The sequence below is a fragment of the Dromiciops gliroides genome, chromosome 2, assembly GCF_019393635.1.
Source record: "Dromiciops gliroides isolate mDroGli1 chromosome 2, mDroGli1.pri, whole genome shotgun sequence".
Taxonomy (NCBI): domain Eukaryota; kingdom Metazoa; phylum Chordata; class Mammalia; order Microbiotheria; family Microbiotheriidae; genus Dromiciops; species Dromiciops gliroides.
In genome coordinates this window covers 509,998,945-510,023,301 of record NC_057862.1, presented here as the reverse complement: position 1 = coordinate 510,023,301, position 24,357 = coordinate 509,998,945, and the positions used below count along the sequence as shown (strand labels likewise).

Here is a 24,357-nt window from a genome sequence, read left to right as displayed (position 1 = left end):
ACTAAGGGTAAGTATAGTCACTCTAATAAAATAGAGTTCTTATTAAGGAAATTAGACCTATTTACATGGTCTTTATTTAGAACCACTTTGCATTATATACGGTCCTACTTGGATAGAACATCTAGTTTAATTTGAGTCTTTTAGGAAACACCCAGTCAGACTATTTACCTTGTTTCCTGAGGTGTTCTTTTCTTTGGAATTCAGCCTCTTCCAGGACAGCCTTAAATGCTAAAACTTCATCATTGAGATGAAAAGACAAGAAACAAAATATAGTCATTTCACAATTTAAAGTACTTGCCCTAAAGTGCTTCTTATGGGCATGTGATTGGATGCATCTTTACCATCTCCAATGAGAATAATGACAGATTGATTTTTGGCTTTTCCATCATGGATCTGCACAGTGTAGGTGCACTTCATTTTCAATAGTAAATCGATCCATTACCATCTCAATGATTCCAGTCGATTTATCACACTTTAATCCTGTGAGTCTAAAAGGAGGAGACAAAATATAGAAATTTCACCAATGGAACTTTAGTATTTGTATGTATATTTGCCATACATATTTAATACATATGTATACATGTATGTGTGTGTATGTATGTATGTCAGAACTTTTTTCTTTACAAAATATTTTGGCAACCCCAGCAGTAAATAGGCAATGCAGATGTTCATTTGGAGCATCAAATCCAAATTCTATTTCAATAGCTTGAGAGAGAATATCTTTAGAAGGTCCTTATTGTAGAAGTTGAAAAAGAATGCTATATGGAACACAATTTGTTAAGCTGGGTAATTTCTTGGAGGGCAGTTTGGGGTCATGAATTCTGCTCTGAGTTGTCTGCCACAACTACACTCAGCAAAGGGACATTTTTGCATATTATACTGATTCAGTTCAGTAACAGTACATTTAGGATGTCAATATTATCACAATAACAACATTGTAAGGAATCTACAAGAGTTCATCTAAACCCCCTCCCCAATAAATCTAAACTCCTCTGGCTTGCTTTAAGACAATACTCTCTATTCTTTTCTGTTCAATCTTATTCCCCAGTACTCTCCTGCTTTGCCTCTCCCAATTAAATTGTATTCATCGCTTATCTTATATTATGATTATTCCCTATGTCTGTCTATGTATACCTCTTCTTCCCCCTTGACTGCAAGACCCATCCTTTCTTCCATTCTCCTCATTCTTTAAAGCTCAGTTCAATTCCTACTTCATCCAACAAACCTTCCTGACAATTCCAATTATTACCTCTTTTTCTGATCTCGTACACCTAAATAATACATATAGTCTATCCATTTAATTCACAAACATTTATTTATTCGTCTACCACAAGATGCATGTCAGTAGTGTCATGGATAGATGTAGGGCCTAGAGTAAGAAAGACCTGAATTTGAATTCTGACTCAGATACTTGTGTTGTGTTGTGTTACCCCTGGACGAGTCATTTACTTTCTCTAAGATTCAGCTTCCTTATCTGTAAAATGGGGATAAAAGTATAGTACCTAACTTGTTTTGAGGTTCAAAATAGAAAACATGCAAAGCACTTTTAAAACCTAAAGATTTTATATGAATGTTAGCTATTATTAGCATTAACATTTTTATATATGTATTGTTCTAGGTTCATGAGAGATTTAAAGAAAAAAACAAAACACCTCTTTTTTCTCAAAGAGTTTACTTTCTACCTAGAGGGATACCATGCTGTACATATACAAATAAATGCAAATAATACAAAAGCATTCTGAGGGAATGGAAAGTATATCTAACTAGGAGTGGTGATCAGGAAAGACCTAACAGAATCACAGTTCTCTGCACAAAACCAAGCACACAGCTAACATTCAAAGAATGCCTGACGAATGACTGATTACAGAGTAGAGATTGACCTCCACTTCGATAAACAAGGTTCTTTTGATCCCCAGTATTACTGCCTGAAGAGCCCCATTTGAGACTAATTGCCATGACTCATGTGGAGCTTAATCAAATGTGGTTTTGAGCTTGGATATTTTTTTATAATATGAAGTTCTTCTGAGGTTTGATTTCCTGTAAAGCTGGAAAATCATTCTTAAAACTGAAGTCATCAAATATGAATGCAATTCACACATTATATATTTGTGTAAGATCACTTAGCCTTCTCTATCTCAGGAAATTGGAAAGGAGATTGGGATAACAAGAAAAGAGGAGCAGGGTTCAAAGATGCGTAGGTGAAAAAGGTTAGGGTTGTGAATATTAAAAAGAGAGAGTGAAAAGAATGAGATAATTATCGAGAGAGACAATTAAATGACTCAGCTCTGGAAATGAACTTTGTTTATCAAGATGCAGAGTGAGCCAGGCAAAGGATGGAATATGAGAGAAGTAATGAGTGTTCAGTCTGGTGCTTTTCCCCAGTCCTTGATTCTCTTGGGCCTTTAGACTCTGGGCTTTTGAACACCAAGGGTAAAATGTTCAAAACCTAGAAACTGAATTGTTCCTATTTATATTCTATTAAGCTTATTTCAAGTATCTTTAAGAAGGCAACTTATTCTAATTAGGTTCAAGAAAGAAAAAATATATAACTCTAGCTGGCAACAAGAATCAAACAAAATTCTCAACAGTACAATAGTCTATTGAAATGTATTCAGCAACTACACTGCAGTGTCTGGGCCAGTTTTAGAAAATAATTAGGCTGCTCTCTATTGCCAATATGCAGCAAGATAAAGTTCAATGATTTTATGGGTGCCATAAATACGAGCTTTTATGTGACTTTCACAAAATAGCATCAATCTTCAAATGTAAAAGTCACCTGTGGGTTACTAATTAAAAAAGTGAAATAGGATAGCTGTACTTTGGAAAATTAGCTGTGGAGCCATGACATCAGTTTTAAGGGCAGGTAGGGAAAATGTTAATCAAATAGCATTGTGTAAATAATGTTAAATTAGGATAAATTGCACGGGATTTAGAGCTGGAATGGATTTCAGAAATAATCTAGTCCAACTCAGCTATTTTACAAATAAGGAAACTGAGACCCAGAAAGAGTAAAAGGATTTGTACAAGGTCACATAGCTAAATATAGTATTACATTGTAAAAATAAAACTAAGTGGTAAAACAAGGATTTGAACCAAGAATCTTTTACTCCATGCCCAAGACTTTTCTCACTGTTAGTGTTATGCTTTCAGATAATAGGGGAGAAAAAACGAAGGTGATCTAGAGAGCACTCACCTCCTCAGTGATATTGTTCTTCTATAAAGAAGTGTCATCATTCCACTGGGAGTCATTAACTAGACCTTAAATATCAGATTTCTATACATGAAAGACCCTTACTTTTTTTTTTCTTGGAATGGAGCTTGTTTTCTTTAATGTAGAGAGCTCTCAATGAGGAAACTCCCTCCATCCACTGCAGAACAGTCCCTTCACTGATCTTAATGATTTTAGAGAGTTGCCTGAACACTAAGATTAAGTTGACTTCCCCCAGAACTCCCACAGTCATTATGTGTCAGAGACAGAGGCCAGACTTGAATCCAGGCCATCCTGATTCCTGATTTTTTGGCCACTAATACTACTACTGCTGCTACTACTGCTGCTACTGCTACTATTACTGCTGCTGCTGCTACTTTTGCTGCTGCTGCTACTACTACTACATCATATATATGTATAAGGTATAAATAATAAATAATAAGGTATAAATGTATTTTTATGTATGTGTATATATACACACATTTATATTCATTATCTTTCTCTCTCTCTCTCCATATTATATATATATATATATATATGGACTTGGTAAGTAGGGAATATCATAAGATTTCTATATTTTCAAGAGTCCCATATTGGAATAAGTTCTAGTCCACTGTATGAACCATGAAGTAGAGTTCAAATACACCAACTGTGCTTCAACCAGAGATTGTGTGTTGTATTTAGTTCTATACAGCCAGAGTATGGTATGATGGTAAGAACAGGGTACAATGAATAGAGTGTTGGATCTGAGTCAGGAAGACCTATTTAAAACCCTTCCCCACAAAATTACTAGCTATCAGACTCTGAACAAATCATTTAAGCTATTTTGGACACAGTTTCTCATCTGTAAAATGATGAGATGGATTATGTAGTCTCTAAGATCTCTTTGGGCTTTAAATTAATGATCCCAGGACCACTGGATTTAGGGCCAAAAGACTTGAATTCCAATCCCAGGTCAGCCACTTGTATGGTCCTGGATAAGTCACTTAACTTTTTAGGCACCAAAGTGTCTTACCCTATAAAAATGAGAAGGTTCATTGGGGAAAAAAGAAAAGAAAGGGACTGAAGGATTAAGAATTTTACTTGGGGTAGATGATACAAATATATTGACAATAGAGAAGAGAAGAACAGTTCAATTTTTATTTGGCCCTTTTTTGTCTTTGCTATGAACAACCTTTGAATTAAAAATGAATGAATAAGCACAATTAATAAGAATGTCATAACCAGATGTACTAGTAAGGAAATAGTAAGAAAAATGTCTGGTTGCTGTTTGTGAATTTAAATCACTTAGTCCCAGATGAACTATTTCCTCAGATAGAAATGGCATAGTGTGGCTGATGAGCCACTATCAGTGATAAATGATTATTGAAAATTGGGAAAGGTGCTATATTGGAGGAAAAGCAAATATCTCCCTTTTCAAAAAAGAGAAGAAAACAAAATCAACCAAACTATAGAACAGGGAGCTTGACTTTGGTTCTTGGGAATTTTCTAGAATAGATGATTTAAAAGACATATAGTAAAAGTAGTAATAATTTCAGTAAATCAGCATGACTTCATCAAGAACAGAACATTTTATGGTATTTCCTTTTTGATAGGGTTGCTAAAGTGATAATTGAGGGGAATGCTATGAATATAATTTGTCTAGATTTAAGCAAAATGTTTGATCAACTATCTCATACTATTCTGGTAAAGAAGATAGATGTGAACTAGATAAGCATTGGAATGAATCTAATAAAAGGAAATTCCATAGGTACAATAGTAAATCTTATACTTGGAAGCAAAAAAATCAACTTGGCAAGTATTAATAAGGCACAGTAGACAAAATTGTCTGAAAAGAATCTAGGGACTTTGGCTCACCATAAACTCAATATAAATTAGCAGTGTGGTGGATCACCCAAAAAAGGTTAATGCAATCTAGAGCTGCTTTAAGAGGAACAGCTTTCCAGGAATAGGAAGCTAAAAGGCTCACTATACTCTGCCTTCCCCCAGTCCTCATATGGAATATAATTTTCAGACAAATTGTTGTCTATGCATGGCTCTTATTCTCATGAGGGTGATTTTTTTGTACCCACTCATAAGACTCTATATGTTAGTGCTGGTGCCATAGTTTAAGAAAGATATTAATAACCTTGAAAGATTCCAGAAGATCATAATGAGTTTTGAGTCTATATCAATATGTGAATTGGTTAGAGAAATTGGGAGCAATTAACGTGAAAAAAGAGAGGAATCAAAGTGTCTGATATCTATGTTTTGGTGTTTGAAGGGCTGTCATTCAGAAGAGGAATTATGTTTCTTCTACTTGGCTAGAGGGCAAAATCTTGAATGATGGGAGAAAGGTGCATAGAGATTAATCAAGTGTTGATTTCAGGAAAAAAAATCCTGAAAATAAGATCTTTCAGAAAGTGGAAGAGACTGCTTTGAGAGTTGACAGTTTTCTTCTCCTTGAAGTTCTTTAAGCGGAAAGTAGATAAAATCTTTTTTAGGTATATTAGAGGATTTTCTTCTAGTCCATCTAGGTTTGATTAGATTACCTTAGAGGTTGCTTCCAATTCCTACTTTCTGTGATTTTTTGGTTTCTGATGCAGCTTGTCACTCTATAAACCTATCCTATTTAAAGACAGTTAGGTGGCATAATGCTAGAATGGTGACATTGGATTTCTGAAAGACATGAGTTTGAAGTGACTTGCTATGTGATCAGTAAATGGGGCTATTGTGAGGATTAAGAAAGATTATTAATGTAAGTATTTGCAAACCTTAAAGTCCCATATAATTACTAGCTAGCTATTAGCTGGTGACCCCTGTCCCTGTTCCAGCCTCATTTTCCTGATCTTTTAAATGGAACTAATAATAACACCTACTTCACAAATTGTTGTGAGGTTTAATGACACATCATATAAAGTTGCTTTGCAGACCTTAAAGCATTCCATAAATGTTAGCTATCATTGATAGAAGATGGATATCTCCTAACAGATCACATGTAGGAATGTTGTTTTTTCAACTTAAAACATTAAAGGCTGAATTGAAGCAAAAAATAAAGCATTGGTGGTATATGATTGTGATGGAATATTACTTTGCCAGTGACAAACAGGATGATTTCAGAAAGGCCTGGAAAGACCTTTATGAACTAATGTCTAATGAAGTGAGCAGAACCAGGAGAACATCGTGCAAAGTGACAGCAGTATTGTTTAATGAAGAACTATGAGTGACTTAACTATTCTCAGCAACACGATGACCTAAGACAATCCTAAAGGACTAATGATAAAGCATACTATCCACCTCCAAAGAAAGAACTGATATTGATTAAACACAGACTGAAGCATGCTATTTTTCACTTTCTTTCATTTTTTTCTTTTATTCAAATGTTCTTATACAAAATGACTAATATGGTAATGTTTTACATAGTTATACATGAGTAACCTATATCTGCTTGTTTACTGCCTCAGGGAGAGGAGAGGAAAGGGAGTGAAGGAAGGATAGACTTTGGAACTCAAAACTTTAAATAAAAATCTTCATTATTTAAAAAAAAAATTAAACATTGTCTAACAGAAAAAAGTGTACTCTTAGCATTCCTTCTCATCTTTTTAACCCAAGCCTTTTATCTCTGGCAGTAAACCTAAATGATAAAGGAATTTATAGGCATCAGTGTCTACAGTGTCCCTCCTATAAGGAAAGGGTCTATTGGGAGGAAGCCATCACTCATGATAAGCTGAATCAAGCAGGGTCAATACCATTATCAAGATTAGACAAAGAGATTTAGAAAAAAAAATAACTTTTCCCCAAAGAACTTGTATCTTTTCATAAAACCAAATTCAATCTGAACTTTTTTTTCCCAATGGAGATTATAAAACTTCACTTGACATTTCAAATTTAAACCAGTCTAGCTTTCAGAGCACTTCTTATCTCTGAAAGGTTAGTGTTTAAAAAAATTGAGGAGAGAGGTGCTTCAGGAACTGCAAGATCAGTATTAATAAACAATATGTCATGATGTTCTACACAGAGAAACTAATCCAGCTTTAGGATGCAGTAATATGCATATGTCAGACCACATCGAGCTGAAAAGTATCCCAGAATAGGATGACCAGCGTGGTGAGGAATAACCTTAAGACCTTATCCTACATGGAAAAGTTGAAGGAATTGGCAAAATTTAGTTTGGAAAAGAGTTTGGGGGAAGAAGGGTGGAGAGTATGGTAGACCTATAACAGTTGTATTTGTGTCTAGAGTGTTGTCAGGAAGGAAAGGTATTGTCCTTGCTCTTCTTGACCCCAGAGGACACAACTAGGAACAAAGGATGATAGATGCAAAAAGGCAGATTTTGACTAAAAGAAAGAAAAAAAAAACCTAACAGTTATAATTATCAAAAAGTCTTAAAGGCCGATTCAGGAGGTTGGGGATGGAAGGTTCTACCTCAGTGGTGGTCATCAAACAAACCACTTGTGAATGTAGTAGAAGGAATTTATATTCAGGTGTTAATTGAATTAGGTGACCTCTGAAGTTCCTTCCAACTCCAAGATTTTGGAGATTCTATATAGTAGAAAGAAGTCAGAAGGTCTGAGTTTGAATCTCACCTCTGCCACTTAGAAGTGTGACTTTAGAGAAGTCACTTAATTTCTCTGAGTTCTGTTTTTCTAATATGTAAAACTGGGATACTTGCATGAATGGGCTATTTATTCAGATCAAATGAAATAACTTTCAAATTCTTTGTAATTCACAATATAAACAAATTATCTTTTTAATTGTTTATCTAACCTAAACCAACATTCTGAATATTATAAGGAAGTTTAATTCATCTTACCAACCTCCCCCACCCCCAAATCTGGTAGCTCAGTAAGTGTTGAATATAAACAGAGAACACTGCCATAAACAACTGCCCTACCACCGTGAATCTTAGCCCTGGCCAAAAACACAGAATACCCACATGTGACCTTACCTCGCCATAAGAAACTTCTCTGTCATTAATAATGGAATCTGTAGCTGGCATCCGGTGATATAGTGCTCAGGCCTGGAGCCAGAAACGAACCTGGCCCTTATCAAAAATCTCATAAGCTAGTTCTGATTTCAAAGGAATTGCTACCGGAAGAAAAGAAATCACAAGTCAATAATGCATGAATCCTTGTGAGAAAGAATAGCTGCATTTTGTAGGAAAATATCAATTCCTGGTTATTAAATTTTTGGAGAATGCAAAACCCTGGAGTATTGAATTGGATTATGAAAACTAAAAAAAAAAATCAAACTATAGTTTAGCCTGTTGTTGCTTTTAAAGCCTCATGCTGCGTGACTTATGTGTGTTTGAACACAATCTAGTTTTCTATATATATTTAATACAATGGCTGAGGATTTCATTTGATAGACATCCCACCAGGATTAAGCATGACCCATACTAAACCCAAATTTCAAGACTCCTTGATATGACAATAATTTCTACAAGCTACAGTACAAGTCTAATATTTGTTTTAAATGAATAGATTATAAGCTAGCAAGCGAGGGAGGTTAAATTGAGGCCATTGGTTTCCCAGAGTTGTTCCGTAGAGATCTTCCTCTATATAATACACATGATCCTATTCATTATGATTGCATATTAGATTTGCAGTTTGTGAGGCTTACTTAGCGTGGGATTCTTTATTTCATGCTGAGTGCCATCAGGCGTTCAAGCTCTGAAATTAAGAAAAAAAGTTTAGTTTTTAATTGATTTTTCCAATGACTCAGACATTTCAGCAAACTAAAGAAGAGCATTGAAATGATAAGTTAACAGTGTGACTGAAATACAACAGAAATTCCATTAAGAGCACTATTTTACTTGTGGAGAGAAGAAAATCTTGTCTGAACTAGATTAGAGAGTATAAAGTTAGGCAAATTGTTTAAACTTAATTCACCAACCGACCCCCTACCTAAGCGGCAGAAAAGTAACATTGCTACTTCTATTAATCATGAAATAGTGTAACTAATACAGGAGACTGGGACAAAGCAGAATTCTTAATAAACATGGGATTAAAAACTAGGCCACTGCAGATATCAAATATATGTGGGTATAATGGATAGACCACAAGAATTAGAGTAAGATGATCTAGATGTAATCCTGACACTCCTGACATGGAGGAGAATCTTTGATTCTCAAGTAGCTATAAACTCTGGCACATCCAAGTTTTGGAGGGGCCTGTCGGCATTTATCATTGGACAGCTAGTCTTATGGAAGACTCACAAAGACATCGACTAAAATATGGAAAGGTTTTTGAGCCTGCATCATAGTAGGGAATTTTGCTCTTGTTCAGTTCTTTTTCAGTCATGTCCAACCCCATTTGGGGTTTTCTTGGCAAGGATACTAAAGTGGTTTGCCCTTTCCTTCTCCAGCTCATTTTATAGATGAAGAAACTGAGGCAGAAAGGGTTAAGTTATTTGCCCAGGGCCACACAGCTACTAAGTGTCTGAGGCCAGATTTGAACTTAGACTCATCTTCCTGGCTCTTAGCTGGGCACCCTATCCACTACAACCTCCTAGCTGCCCTCATGCAAACCTTAAATGAGCTTTTTTTGAACCTAGGTTTCTGACTAAAAGTCCTAGGCAAGCTGTATTCCATCAGAATGCCTCTCATAAACATCATTTATCATTGTGACACATGGTTAATTTTTTAAAATTAGAACAATGCCATGTAAATTAATGTTGTTCATAGCTAAACAAAACAAAACAAAATCCCTAATCTTCTGGGCCTCAGTTTCCCTAATTGTAAAGTGATTCAATTAGACTAGATGACCATATGATCTCTAAGGGCCCGTATCACTCTTTGTTTTAATGACTATGATTGGGAGAGAGGATAGGAAGGGTGAGGTCTAGGGGAGAGATAGTTTCCAGACCTGAGATTTCATCCATATAGGGAAGGTCCCAGTGTGAAAACTCTCTCCACCAATGTGCAGATTAACACCTGCTCTGCGACTTATGGCTTTAGGAGTTGCCTGATGTACTGAGAGTTTAAGTGACTTACTAACTTTCACACAGCTAATATGTCTCAGAGGCAAGAATTGATCCCAAGTCCTCCTAACTCCAAGGGCAGCCTACTAGCCACTATGCCATGATATGCTGCCTCTCTGAGTATATAAGAAACAGAGTAAAATAATTAAGCCTATTGAGCTTGTCACATGACCACAATCTGAACAAATAACTTAATATATTTTAGTTTAAATTTAGGGCATTGTCTTTTATCCATAATTTTAGGTCATATCAAAAGAAGGTTTAGGTAATAGCAGAAAGAAAACAAACATTAAGCACCTACTCTGTTGTCATAGCACTGTACTAAACACTTATTATTATCATACTTGATCCTTATAATAATCCTGGAAGATGGGTGCTATTATTATTCCCATTGAGCAGTTGAAGAAACTGAGGGAAATAGAGGATAAAATAACTTGCCCAGGGTCACACAGTGAGTATCTGAGGCCATATTTGAATTCAGGTCTCCTGAGTCTAATCCTAGTCTCTATCCACTGTGCCACCTGGCAGCCTCATCTGTGGCTCACACTTTGCAAAAAACTAATTTTCAGGCCCAAACAGTTGAAAAAGATTCTTTTATTCCTTCTATTCTAAACTTTATGTATTTACCTTTTCTAATGCCAACCTTTGGTTATAAATTTAACACTAAAGAATACCAAACAAAATACCATTCATCACTTACCTTCTTCATTCATTACAAAACTAGATGAAATTCCATCAGTATCACTAACTGACACAGAATAGGTCCCAATGTCTGATTTTTCTGGATTTTTTAAGTATAATTTAGAACTAAAAGGAAAAAATATTATATATGTTATCTTGTTAGAATCTTTCTTACATTTTAAAAACAAAAACATGCTTAGGACTTACCTGGTCTCCTTCAGTTTCTATATTAAACTTCTCTGGATCAGCAATCTCTTCATAAGATTTACACCAAGTGAACTGAGATGCATCTGTGACTTCTGGGCAATCAAAACTTAGATAGATATTACCATCTTCATCCACACCTGCACTTATTTCTTTAGTTCCTGAAAGACAAAAAATACTGTTTGAACATCTTAAAGATAGTCTTTAAAACAGTGGTGGTGGTGTTTTACTGAGTTCTAATTTTATATTAAATCTGAATTTTTAATTTAACATCTGAATAAATTGGCCTGATGGACTTATTCAAGCATTCATCCAATGAACAGTTATTAAATGCAAATAATGCACTGAGCACCATGATTAGATATTAGGGAAGATTTTACCTTAATAATGTGTTCTTGTTATCATAGAAATAGTTGGGACTTTTGATACCTGGGGCAAACTCCAAAAACCTCACTTGGACCAAGTGTCACAAAGTACATCTTCAAATGAGGTCAGAGTATTTGTCACCTTGTTCCAGGTTGAGATTCATAGAAAGCAGTGGGCTAGGGAAACCACCATGTAAATACAAGTAAGGGGCAAGGGATGGGAAGAGGGGAACAGATTAATGAGAGGAGCTCCTTCAGTCCAATACCAGCTAGCTTCCTATTTTATCTAATTATTCTTACTAGCTACTGCTTATGTCTGCTGTTTCTGTATTGCTGAAGACTTGAAAGAGCTGTCAATGTACACTTCCCTCAAGAATTTAAGTTTGGTGGCTAGGGATGACAGAGGGGAGAAATAAGAAAACAATAGACTTTAAGGAAATAATAAATACAAATAATAAATAGTAAAGATATATTGTGTGATTACTGTATTAGAAAGCTGGCAAATATACTATGTGAAGTCAGAGGAGGAAGTTCATTACTACAACTACTTTAAGTAGAGGGTAAAGCACTTTGCTATACAAATGCTAGAGTTGCTTTTCAAGGTAGATTCTACAATAGCAAGCGTGATATATGTATGTATATATATACATGTATGTATGTATGTATGTATGTATGTATATATATATGTTGCTTCCTCCTATTAGAATGAGAACTCCATGATGGAATCAGGAGTTATCTTGATTTTCCATTAGAATCTCCAATACTTAGCATAATACTTCACAAATTGTTGTTGCTCATTTTGGTTGGGTCCATGTCTCCAAGACCCCATTTGGGGGTTTTAGTGTGATGATACGAGGTGGTTTACAATTTCCTTCTCCAGCTCATTTTACAGTTAAAGAACTGGGTCAAACAGGTTTAACAGATTTGTCCAGGGTAACACAGCTAATAAGTGTCTGAGGCCAAATTTGAACTCATAAAGATGAGTCTTGACAAGTCCAAGCCCAGTGCTCTATCCACTGTGCTACCTAGTTGCCCATACTTATAAATATTAAACACTTAATAAATGTATTAATGCTAAAAGCTTATTTCATTTTCTGAGTAGAAATCTACAAGGTAAATGAAGTTCTTATTACAGAAATGCTGATGGCCCTGTCACTTCAAAGAAAGAATAGTGGACAGCCTTTTAGGGTGAATATGGACATACTCTCAATGCAGGAAACATTCTTTGTTTCGAAGAGTTTATAGGAGGCAAGTAGGTGGCACAGTGGATAAAGTACTGGCCCTGAATTCAGGAGGACCTGAGTTCAAATCCAGCCTCAGACACTTGACTGTACTAACTGTGTGACCCTGGACAAGTCACTTAACCCCTCATTGACCTACCAAAAAAAAAGAGTTTATGATGGATACTGGTATTCCTTCACAAAACAACACTCCGTTAAAAGAATTTGAACAGGGGCAGCTAGGTGGCACAGTGGATAAAGCACCAGCCCTGGAGTCAGGAGTACCTGAGTTCAAATCCGGCTTCAGACACTTAACACTTACTAGCTGTGTGACCCTGGACAAGTCACTTAACCCTAATTGCCTCACTAAAAAAAAAATTGAACAGTTCAACAGCATGAGAATAATTAAATTCATACCTGGTCTAGCTTCTACAAGCACAGCTTCAGAGGTATCAGATGGTTTTCCAACACCACTTGCATTTACTGCTCTGACTTGGAAGACATAGGTCTTACCCTGGTGCAGATCAGTGACCTTGAAAACAACACAAGAAGTGGGTTACCTGTGTATCTAGGTAAATTGTAGTTCACCTTCTCTGTAAGTATGAACAATTAGTACAAGTATGTCTGAATCAAGGCAGAAAAATAAAATTTTAAGAATGCCGGTACACAAAGGCACATGAACCCTGTATAATGGACTTTATATCTAAAATAAATTACGTGAAATCTGAAGGAAATCAGAAATCGAGCAATTAAGATAAAAATTTAACCCACTACACTGGAGTTCCACATAATTAATATATTCCTGCTCCTATTGCTAATTCTGCCTGTGCTCCTGATCCTTGGAATCAGACAGACAGTTTGTACAATTCTTTGTATTAATCCACACATTTATCCATCCTTCCATTCATTTATCTATCCACTCATTCATCTATCAATCCATTCATTCATCTATCCATCTATTCATATAATTATGCACACTCATGCAGTCATTCACCTATGTACTCATTCTTCCATTCATTTATTCATTCATTGATCCATTCATCTATCTAACTTCCATTGGGAAGTAATGAAATATTATATACATATATGTATAAACATGTTAGATGATATATTTATATATAAACAAACATATATGTTTGTATATGTAAATACATACTTATAATGCATACATATTTACATGTGTATATACATAAATGTATATTCTTGAGCTTATCTATATAAACATACAAGTCAAATCAAGGAAAGTCACAGATTGAAGTGAGGGAGTATATCACAATTTCAAAAAATATCAGGAAAAGCCATATGTTTGTAACATATGGATGTTCAAGTCTTAGACTTTAACAGGAAATATTCAGTAGCTGTTAACTTGCCTAAAGGGAAATAATTCATCTCTAGGACAGGAATAGCCCATCAAAAATAATTCACCGAACAAATATATCTTTGGGACTAGGAGCTAATTTGTTTGTCACAGATATGAAATAAAATTTCAAAGCCCAAACAAATTAATAAATACCTTTAAGTAACGATTTTTTGTTGTAGACTCGTTGACTGTAATCCATTCTTCAGAACCTTCTTCCTTATAATCCACGAAATACCCTGTAATAGGACTGCTTCCACTGTACACAGGTGCTTTCCATAACATAACGAGGGATGTATCCCTGACCTCACAGAATGTCAAGTCATAGGCAGGACCTGAAATATTCATGTATAAAAATGAGTGTTGTCATTCAAAAAAGAAAACCAAAATGTGAGTTTTACAGGAATAAATCTCATGCCCATCAAGGTACTATTCATTTCTTAAAGGCTTTGTATGTATAGATGTCCCTCCCATTAACCAGAACCATATTAATTTCTTTTAAAGTTTACATGTCAGCTACCAGAGGACTGTATAGACAATGTAAAGAGAATTGAAAATTGAAAGCCATCTATCCCCACTTATCTAACATGACTTTTTATCATATCTTCCCCAAAATCCTCATTAGAGAGTCTCCCTAAAATTCTAAGTTTTTCTAATTATTTTTTAACATTTTGTAGATCCCAAAGAAGCACACATGCTGTTCATTGGTCATCCCCTTTTCTTGCTTCTTGACTGGCCCATCTTCTTTTATAGAAATATATCTCTCTTACTCCTCATCTAAATTAAATCACACCTTATTCTCTGAGTTGTTATTTCTATGACAACTTTCAAAGAGGCTTAGAACCTGTATACCTCTTTCATTATATTTTCAATGAGGTCAAATTAATTTCACCAAATTAGTTGGCTACAAAGTAAGAGTAATATGAGAGGCCATAGGACTGAAAGCTAGCTTAGGGTTTCTTTTAAACAATTTATCTTCTATTGGCTTTCTAAGCCCATTGTTAGAATCACAACTTTGTTCCTCATTATAGTATTCTCTAGGGCTATTCAGATAGTGTATAAGCTCTAATGGACCCTACAAGCTGGAAAAGTTTAGGGTATAGCTCCATGGATGTAATATGTCTGTCATGTGAATAGCAGCTTACTTTAGTTCAAAGAGGCTGGTGACCAGGTCAGAACATTGACCATAAGTAATGAAGTCTTTTGACCATGGCAATGAATGACAACCATCAGTTACAGGGTAGAGAAACTGAAGTTGTGATATGAATGGAGAAATTATAAATGAAATAATGCATCCTTAAGTCATGGAAGTATTTAGCACACTAACCAGCACTTCAATATTAATTATTAGCCTGACTTGGAGAATTAACCACTTAGATAACAATATTAACAACAGCAAAAACAACAACAGCTAGAATTTATTTAGTACTTTAAATATATCTCATTTGCTCTTTACAATAGTTATAGGGGCTAGGAGGGTTAGTGCAATTATTATCCCTATTTAATAGAGAAAGAAATGGAGGCTAAGAGAAGCTAAGAGACTTGGATAAGGACACACAGCTAGTAAGTGTCTAAGGTAGGATTTCAACTCAGGTCTTACTGACACAGCAGTGTGCCAATCCACCCATTTTAAAGATTCTCTATGCCAACCTACTCATTTACTAATGGGGAACAAAAGAGGTAAAAAGACTTGCTTAAAGCCATGGTCATTGAGATTAGAAATCAGATTTTCTAGCTCAGAAATAAATGATATTTCCACTCAATAAATTAAGACAACCCAATAAGAGACTAACTGATTTTTTTATGTGACTTGATTGCATCAATGACTTATGGAATCAGAAGCATCTAGTTGTTGTTTTTTCTTTCACATATGTAATTAATAATAATAATAAATAATATAATTTATAAAGCACTTTAAGGTTTACAAAACACTTTACATATATTCTCATTTTATTCTCAGAAAAACCCTAGGGGTGAGGGGGAAGGGTATTATTTTCCTCCCTTTACAGAAAATAACCTGAGGCAAAGGTTAAATGACTTGCCCAGGGTCATACAGCTAGTAAGGGCCTGAGGTCACTTTTGAGCTCAGCTCTTCCTAACTCTAAATCCAACACTCTATCCACTGCATTATTCAGATGCCCATCAATATGTGAATACCCATACCTAATGGATATTATAAATGTAACAGCTCCCTCCACTGGTACAAATTGAAACCTTGTAATGTATTATTATTATTATTTTTGTATTTTTCTGTTTTCTCCAAGGAGTATCTGCTCAAAATTTCAGAGCTGTTCTTCAATTATTTCAGTCATGTCTGATTCTTCATAGCCCCATTTGGGGTTTTCCTGTCAAAGAAACTAGAGTGGTTTCCATTTCTTCCTTAAGCTCATTTTACAGATGAAGAAACTGAGGCAAACAGGTTTAAATGACTTACCTAGGGTCACACAGCTAGTAAGTACCTGAGACCAGATTTGAACTCAGATCTTCCTGACTCCAAGCCTGGCACTCTATGCCCTGGACCACGTAGTTATCCAAAATTCTGGAGGCCTATGTCTAAGTCATAGCATCCTGCCACTTCTTACACATGGGCCAAAATAGGAAATATTATTCATCATTTTCACACCCAGTGTTCTTTGGCTCAATAATCACTTTGATTCCTCAGTTTGCAGACTTCCAATATTTGTAACCACAAGCTATAATTTGGGGAACATTTCTATTAATAAAATGGGGATCTGAATTGGGTCAGATCTTGGAAAACTGTAATCCAGTCTGCTTTCTTCCTTCTATTCAATTATGGGATTAACTCATTGTCCAGATAGATATATGTACATTCGCTGATACATTACGAAATGTATTAAACACACCCAACTGCATATTATTATCTGGATGATAAACATTTCCCATACATTTTTTTTTCTTTCATGGGCCATTGAGACCATTTCCTTTGAATATCCATGAATCTCATTAAGGAGGTCTCATAATATCCTTTCACTTAATGAAAAAAAGCACAATATCTGCAAATAAGAGCACCTGGAACACTTCACCATCCATAGAGAATGCTGTTTCTATTTAGACATTGCTTCAGTGAGTTTTGATGGCATTCAGACTTTGTTGTTATTCAATCACTTCAGTCATGACCAACTCTTAATGACCCCATTTGCAGTTTTCTTTGCAAAGATACTGGAATGGTTTGCCATTTCCTTCTCTGACTCCCTTTGTATATGAGGAAACTGAGGAAAATAGGGTTAAATCACTTGCCCAGGATCACACAACTAGTACTGTCCGAGGCTAGATTTGAACTCAGGAAAATGAGTCTTCCTGACTCCAGGCCCAGCAGGCCCAGCACTCCATCCACTGTGCCATCTAGCTGCTCCCATGGAAACCTTAAATGAGCATATATCTCTGTTTTATGCCTTATTCAACATTATTCATCATTGGTCATTAAATAATTTTCTCTGTGACTACATTCATCAAGGAGTTTTGTATAATCTTAACACACACATGAAAGATGCCTATGAGGGCAGACCCTTTAATACTATGCTTTGCTCTACAAAATCATATTTTTATTCACTTGGAAAATAAACAGCATAATTCTATATTCTCTGCATCTTTCAGTTAGTTGTCATATTATAAAGCCTGTTGAACAAAAGTTTCTGCTTCTCATATTTTGATGAACATAGACACAATCCACATGCATAGACATCATTCTCACAAAGATCTGAAAAAGATGAGGAGGTAAATATACAAGTCAATTGTTTTCTTCCTTGCCTTTTGGGCTAGTAATCCAGCATATTATTTTTCCATTCTTTTGGCATTGTCTATTCCCTTAGATAGACTGTAAAAAGATTGTTCAATACTTTAAAGATTGTTTCACTGCCAGTAAACATTTCCTCACGGTATGTTTGGTATAGACCAAAGTTTCTTAAACTGTAGGTCATGACCCCATGGGGTCACATAACTAAATGTGGGAGTTACAAAAACTTTGGCAACAGTAAAAGTTTATGTATATACCTATTTTATATACCCATATACCTGGGGTCTTTCAAAAAGTTCGCAGGTGAAAAGGGGTCACAAGTGGAAAAAGTTTAAGAAGCCCTGGTATAGATATCTACTCTTCTTAATCTAGGATTAGAACCTGGGTGATGGAGAATGATAATGCCCTGAACAGTAATAAGGAAATATGAGTTCAATTTTGGATGAGCTTAAGATGTCTATAGGATATACAGTTTGAAATGTCCAATAGGCAGTTGGAGATATGAGACCACAGGTTAGGAAAGAGGTTAGGGCTTAAGTAGACCTTAGAATCATTAGCAAAGAGATGATAATTAAAACTATGGGAGCTAATTAGATCACCAAGTGGAATAGGGTATAGAAAGAAGAAAAGAGGGCCCAAGAGAAAGGCATGTAGAATACCCATGATTATCTCCACCGATAGTGTACTACTATTCTTGTTTCTCTACGTTTATATGTTTGCTCTCAAACATTTATAATTTTCTTCTTTTGTCATCTTTTACAATCTCATGGGTGTAAGGAGGAATGACAAAATTCCTTTAATTTTCATTTCTCTGATTCTTAGTGTTTTAGAGCACTTTTCATATAATTGTTTATAATTTATATTTCTTCCTTTAAAAATTATTCATATTCTTTGACCATTTATCTTTTGGGAAATGACTTTCTGTCATAAAAAAATTTTAATCAGTTCTTTCTACATCTTAGATAAAACTTGTATCAGAGAAAATTATTGCAAAGATTTTCTTGCCCGATTGTTTCCCTTCTAATGTTTATTATATTAGATTTGTTTATGAAATACTTTTAATGTTATATAATGACAATTATCCATTTTACCTTATATGATTCCCCTCTTATTTAGTTGTGAACTCTTCCCATTTATACATAGATATGTAATTTCTTCTTTCCTCCTCTATATGTTCATGTTGTATCCTTTTATATTTATTCCATGTATGTCTCTGGAGCTTATTTGGATGTGTAGTGTGAGATGGCTCAACCCTGATTTCTCCCACACTACTGTCCAGTTTTCCCAGCACTTTTAGGACTCTTTTATTTTTCAAATATAGGCCATACTTATAACAGGCTTTTCACCACTTATCTTTATACTCACTCTTGCACTGAAGCTACCAAGTATCAAATTATAACATTAATTGACTTTTACAGAGCATCTTAAAGTTTTCAGTCAGTTTACATGGATCATCTCATTTGAGTCTCATGACACTGCCATGACCTAGGCATTTCAGGTATTGTTAACCTTTTTACAGTCAAGGATGTTAAGGATCAATAAGGTTATGTGAATTGCCCAGAGTCCATTAGTAAAAACTGAAGGCGGAAGTTGGACCAGACAGATCTTCCTGATTCCCAATCCATAACTCTATTCAAATCATGTTCCTCTCAAAATATACGACTTGACTTGAAGGATCTTATCACTTTCTTCATAGGATTCCTCTACTTCATCATTCTTTGGAACAGATGTCAGCACATAATTTTCAATGATATTTTTGCTTCTAAGTGCCAAATGATAAAATGACCAAGTTCCAAAGAAATTATATTTCTCGTTGCCTTTGAGCACACAATGAAGCCAAATCTCTCTACCATTTTTTTGTACCTCTTCAAGGAGAACCTCTGTAACATTTAGAGCCAACTTCCTTTTGTCTTCTGACTTTGTTTATCATGAGATTATCAATGTGTTTGTTCTTCCAATAATATTTCTATTAATCAGATAAAGATCCCAAATTTTACTACAGTGTTGTAATGTTTATAGACAGTTTAAAGATTTTGGAATGTTTATCACCTTCTGCTACATTTAAAATTTTTTTTTTAAATAATTAATGTATTTTGCATATACATTACAAAATTTAACATGTTGACCCCCACTCCATAAAATATCTCTTGTTATAAAGTAAAGCAATTAAGTATAAACAATAATACAATGACTTTATCTGAAAATGTATGCAACATTGCAAATCTGTAGCACCTCACACACATGATTCTTTATGCCTCTTTAACAGAAATCTGTTTTTCTCCTTCAACTACCCCATTGGAAAAAGAAAGGAAAAGAAAATTCCTTGTAACAAATGTGATTAGTTAAGTAAACAAATTCCCTGAGTCACTTTATACATAGTTATATCCCATTACTCATTCTAAAACTCACTGCTGTCATAGACATTATGAGTTATCATCAGCCCTCTGGAATCATGAATGGTCATTACACTGATAATTCTTAAAATTTTTAAAGTTGTTTTTACAGTGATCTTATAATTGTATGAGTTCTAGTTCTCCTCACTTCATTATTCATTAATTTATAAAAGACCCCAAAATTGTTCTTTGTTTATCTATCTATCTATCTATCTATCTATCTATCTATCTATCTATCTATCTATCTATCCATCTATCTATTTATTGTGGGGCAATGAGGGTTAAGTGACTTGCCTAGACAGTGAAAAGTGTCTGAGTCTGGATTTGAACCCAGGTCCTTCTGAATCCAGGGCCAGTGCTTTATCCACTGCACCACCTACCTTCCCCCAGAGTTGTTCATTTTCATAATAATGATTTTATGTTATAAATTGTTCTTCTGGTTCTGCTAACTTCACTCTAAATCATTTCATATAAGTCTTTCCATTTCTTTTTGCAATCATCTATTACCTATTTTTTTACAACATAATAACATACTATCATATTCACATATCACATTAACCATGATTCTACCACTATCCCCTTTAGAAGCAGAAATAGGCCACAAAATGTTGGCAGTCACTTTGTACATTTATTTAATTTCTATATCCAAAAATTCATCACTTACTAGCCAATTTGCTAGTAATCATCTTCTCTGTACTTAGTAAGGTTTCTGTACTTATCTACTCAGAGAGCAGCCTAACGCTATACTGTGCTTAAAGCCTTTATAGCATCACACTATCTGCTAGAACTCAATCTCCACTATTATAGTTCTAGAGAACCCAAAGTCATCTTCATGCTACAATGAGGCATCAGATTAGGACTTTGTGCACATATACACACATAATGGTCAACACCCAGACCTTTAGTTAAGACTGTCAAATTTAAAGACCGGTATGTTTTGTCTACTTTAAGCTATGCTAAGAAAAAAATTACATAGCATCATAGGATTCATCTATTCAAGTGTCACCTCATCAGCAAATTGTAGTTATTATTACAATTGAATTAGCGTAAGTTGTAACAATAACAAAGGAATTTTTAAAATAATCTAAATTTAACTGTATTAAATTTAAATTAATTTTTATTTAATTTAATAATTTACATTTATGTTTATTTATGGTTTACAAAGCCCTCTTCTTATGTGATAGAGTTAGTAGAATTCTTATTATCTCACCCTTACATATGAGGAAAGTGAGGCCAATAAAGGTGAACAGAATTATGCAGGATTGCAAAGCTGGCTCAATATTAGGAAAACTATCAGTATAATTGACCACCTCAATAACAAAACTAGAAGAAATCATATGATTATCTGAATAGATGCAGAAAAGCTTTTGACAAAATACAGCACCCATTCCTCTTAAAAACACTAGAGAGAATAGGAATAAATGGAGTTTTTGTAAAATGATAATTAGCATCTGGCTTTTCCAGTGAGACAAGTGAAATAAGGATGCCTATTATCACCACTATTATTTAATATTGTACTAGAAATGTTTGCTTTAGCAATATGAGAAGAAACAGAAATTAAAGGAATTAGACTAGGCAATGAGGAAACACAACTATCGCTTTTTGCAGATGATATGATGGTATACTTAGAGAATCCTGGAGAATCAACTAAAAAACTACTGGAAAAATTATCAACTTTAGCAAAATTGTAGAATATAAAATATATCCACATAAATAATCGGCATTTCTGTATATTACCAACAAAGTCCAGCAAGAAGAGATAGAAAGAAAAGTTCCATTTAAAATAACTGTAGACAATACAAATTATTTTCTAATCTACCTACAAAACAAAGGAACTATATGAACACAATTTCCAAACACTTTTCACGCAAATAAACTCAGATCTAAATAATTGGGAAAAATATCAATTGCTCATGGGTAGGCCAAGCTAACATAATAAAAATGGTAATTCTACCTAAATTAATTTACCTATTTAGTGCTACACCAATCAAACTACCAAAAATATTGTATAGAGCTAGAAAAAATAATAACAAAATTAATCTGGAAGAACAAAAGGTCAAGAATATCAAAGACATTAATAACAAAATGAAAAGGAAAATGGCCTAGCCATATCAGATATAAAACTATGTTATAAAGCAGCAATCAAAACTATTTCATACTGGCTAAGAAATAGACTAGTGGATCAATGGAATTAGGTTAAGTATACAAGACTCAGCAGTAAATAACTATAGTAATCTGCTGTTTGATAAACCCAAAGACTTTCAGGATAAGAACTTACTATTTGATGAAAATTGCTGGGAAAACTGAACAATAGTATGGCAGAAAGTAGGCATAGACCAATATTTCACACCATATACCAAGATAAGGTCAAAATGGGTGATAAAGTGTGATACCATAAGCAAATTAGGAAAACAAGGAATAGTTTACTTGTCAGATCTATGAAAAATGGGAGAATTTGTGACCAAACAAGACATAGAAAGCATTATGAAATACAAAATGGATAATTATGATTACATTAAATTAAAAAAGGTTTTACACAAACAAAATCAATTCAACAAAGATTAGAAGGAAATCAGAAAGCTAGGAAACAATGTTTATATCCAGTGCTTCTGATAAAAGCCTCATTTCTCAAATATATAGAGAACTAGGTCAATTTTATAATAATACAAATCATTCCTCAATTGATAAATGGTCAAAGGATATGAACAGGCATTTTTTAGATGGAGAAATTAAAGCTTTCCATACTCATATGAAAAATACTCTAAGTCACTATTGACTAAAGAAAGGCAAATAAAAAACACTTCACATATCATATTTGCTAATATGACAGAAAAAAATGATAAATGTTAGAGAAGATGTGGGAAAATTGGAACCCTCATGTATTCCTGGTGGAGTTGTGAACTGATCCGACCATTCTGGAAAACAATTTGGAACTATGCCCAAAAGTCTAGAAAATTATGTATACTCTTTGATCCAATAATACCTCTATTAGGTCTATATCCCAAAGAGATAATAAAAGGGAAAAAGACCCACATGTACAAAAATAGTTATAACAACTCTTTTTGTGGTGGCAAAGAATTGGAAATTGAGGGGATTCCCATCAATTGGTTAATGGCTGAACAAGCTGTGGTATATAAGTGTAATTGAATACTATTGTGCTATGAGAAACAGTGAGGAGGTAAATTTAAGAAAAAACTAGAAAGAATTACATGAACTGATGATAAGAGAAGTAAGCAGAACCAGAATATTGTACACATTAACAGCAACATTGTGTGATGATTAACTATGATAGATTTATCTCTTTTCAGGAATACAGTGATGAAAGACATTTCCAAAAAACTTTTGATGGAAGATACTATCCACACCCAGAGAAAGAACTAGAGAGTCTGAATGCAGATCAAAGCATGCTATTTTCACTTTTTTCTTGTTTTCTTTCTTTCTAGTGGTCCTTCCCTTTTGTTCTGATTCTTCTTTCACAACTTGACTAATATGGAAATTTAACATGATTATATATGTATAAGCTATAGCAGATTGCTTGCTATCTTTGGGAGAGGGAGGGGAGAAAGGGAGGAGAAGAATTTGGAGCTCAAAATCCTATAAAATGAATGTTGAAAATTATATATGTAACTGAAAAAATAAAATATTATTAAGTAAAATATGAGGTTTTTTTTTAAAGAAAACAATATGAAATCAGACAGTGATATTTAAGACCTCAGTACTATTATATACTAGCTTTATAACAAGTCAAATCCCTTCACCTCCTTGGGCCTCACTTTGCTTATATGAAAAATGAGTGAGTTGAACTAGGAGCCTCTAAGGTCTTTTTTTTTCCAAGGCAATGAAAGTTAAGTGATTTGCCCAAAGTCACACAGCTAGTAAGTGTCAAGTGTCTGAGGCCGAATTTGAACTCAGGTCTTCCTGAATTCAGGGCTGGTGCTTTATCCACTGTGCCACCTAGCTGCCCCTCTGGAACTGCTTATTTTTAATCTGGATTTCACAGACTATGGAGACAATATTAATACTCAGAAATCCCACAAGTGACAGTAACCTCTTACCAGGCTCTGGCATTGTCCAAGCCTCACACTTAAAGTGCTCACTGGGATCAGATGGCTGTCCTATGCCAGCCAAATTGGTGGCAGAAATTTTGAATTCATAAAATGCTTTCTCTGTCAAGTTCTCCACCTATTTTGGGGAAAAATAATTTAAAAAAAAGAA

General features: G+C 34.5%; 1 protein-coding gene across 1 annotated transcript in view; it reads right to left on the bottom strand.

Moving 5' to 3' along the window:
• MYOM2 (myomesin 2) overlaps nt 1–24,357 on the bottom strand; it is a 154,438-nt gene that overhangs the window by 34,304 nt on the left and 95,777 nt on the right. Inside the window, 13 exon segments of the mRNA XM_043989877.1 lie at nt 169–228; nt 342–411; nt 413–480; nt 8,085–8,091; nt 8,136–8,168; nt 8,170–8,202; nt 8,205–8,275; nt 8,815–8,859; nt 10,869–10,975; nt 11,058–11,214; nt 13,056–13,170; nt 14,152–14,330; nt 24,198–24,324. Of these exon segments, the coding sequence (XP_043845812.1) occupies nt 169–228; nt 342–411; nt 413–480; nt 8,085–8,091; nt 8,136–8,168; nt 8,170–8,202; nt 8,205–8,275; nt 8,815–8,859; nt 10,869–10,975; nt 11,058–11,214; nt 13,056–13,170; nt 14,152–14,330; nt 24,198–24,324 (1,072 nt within the window).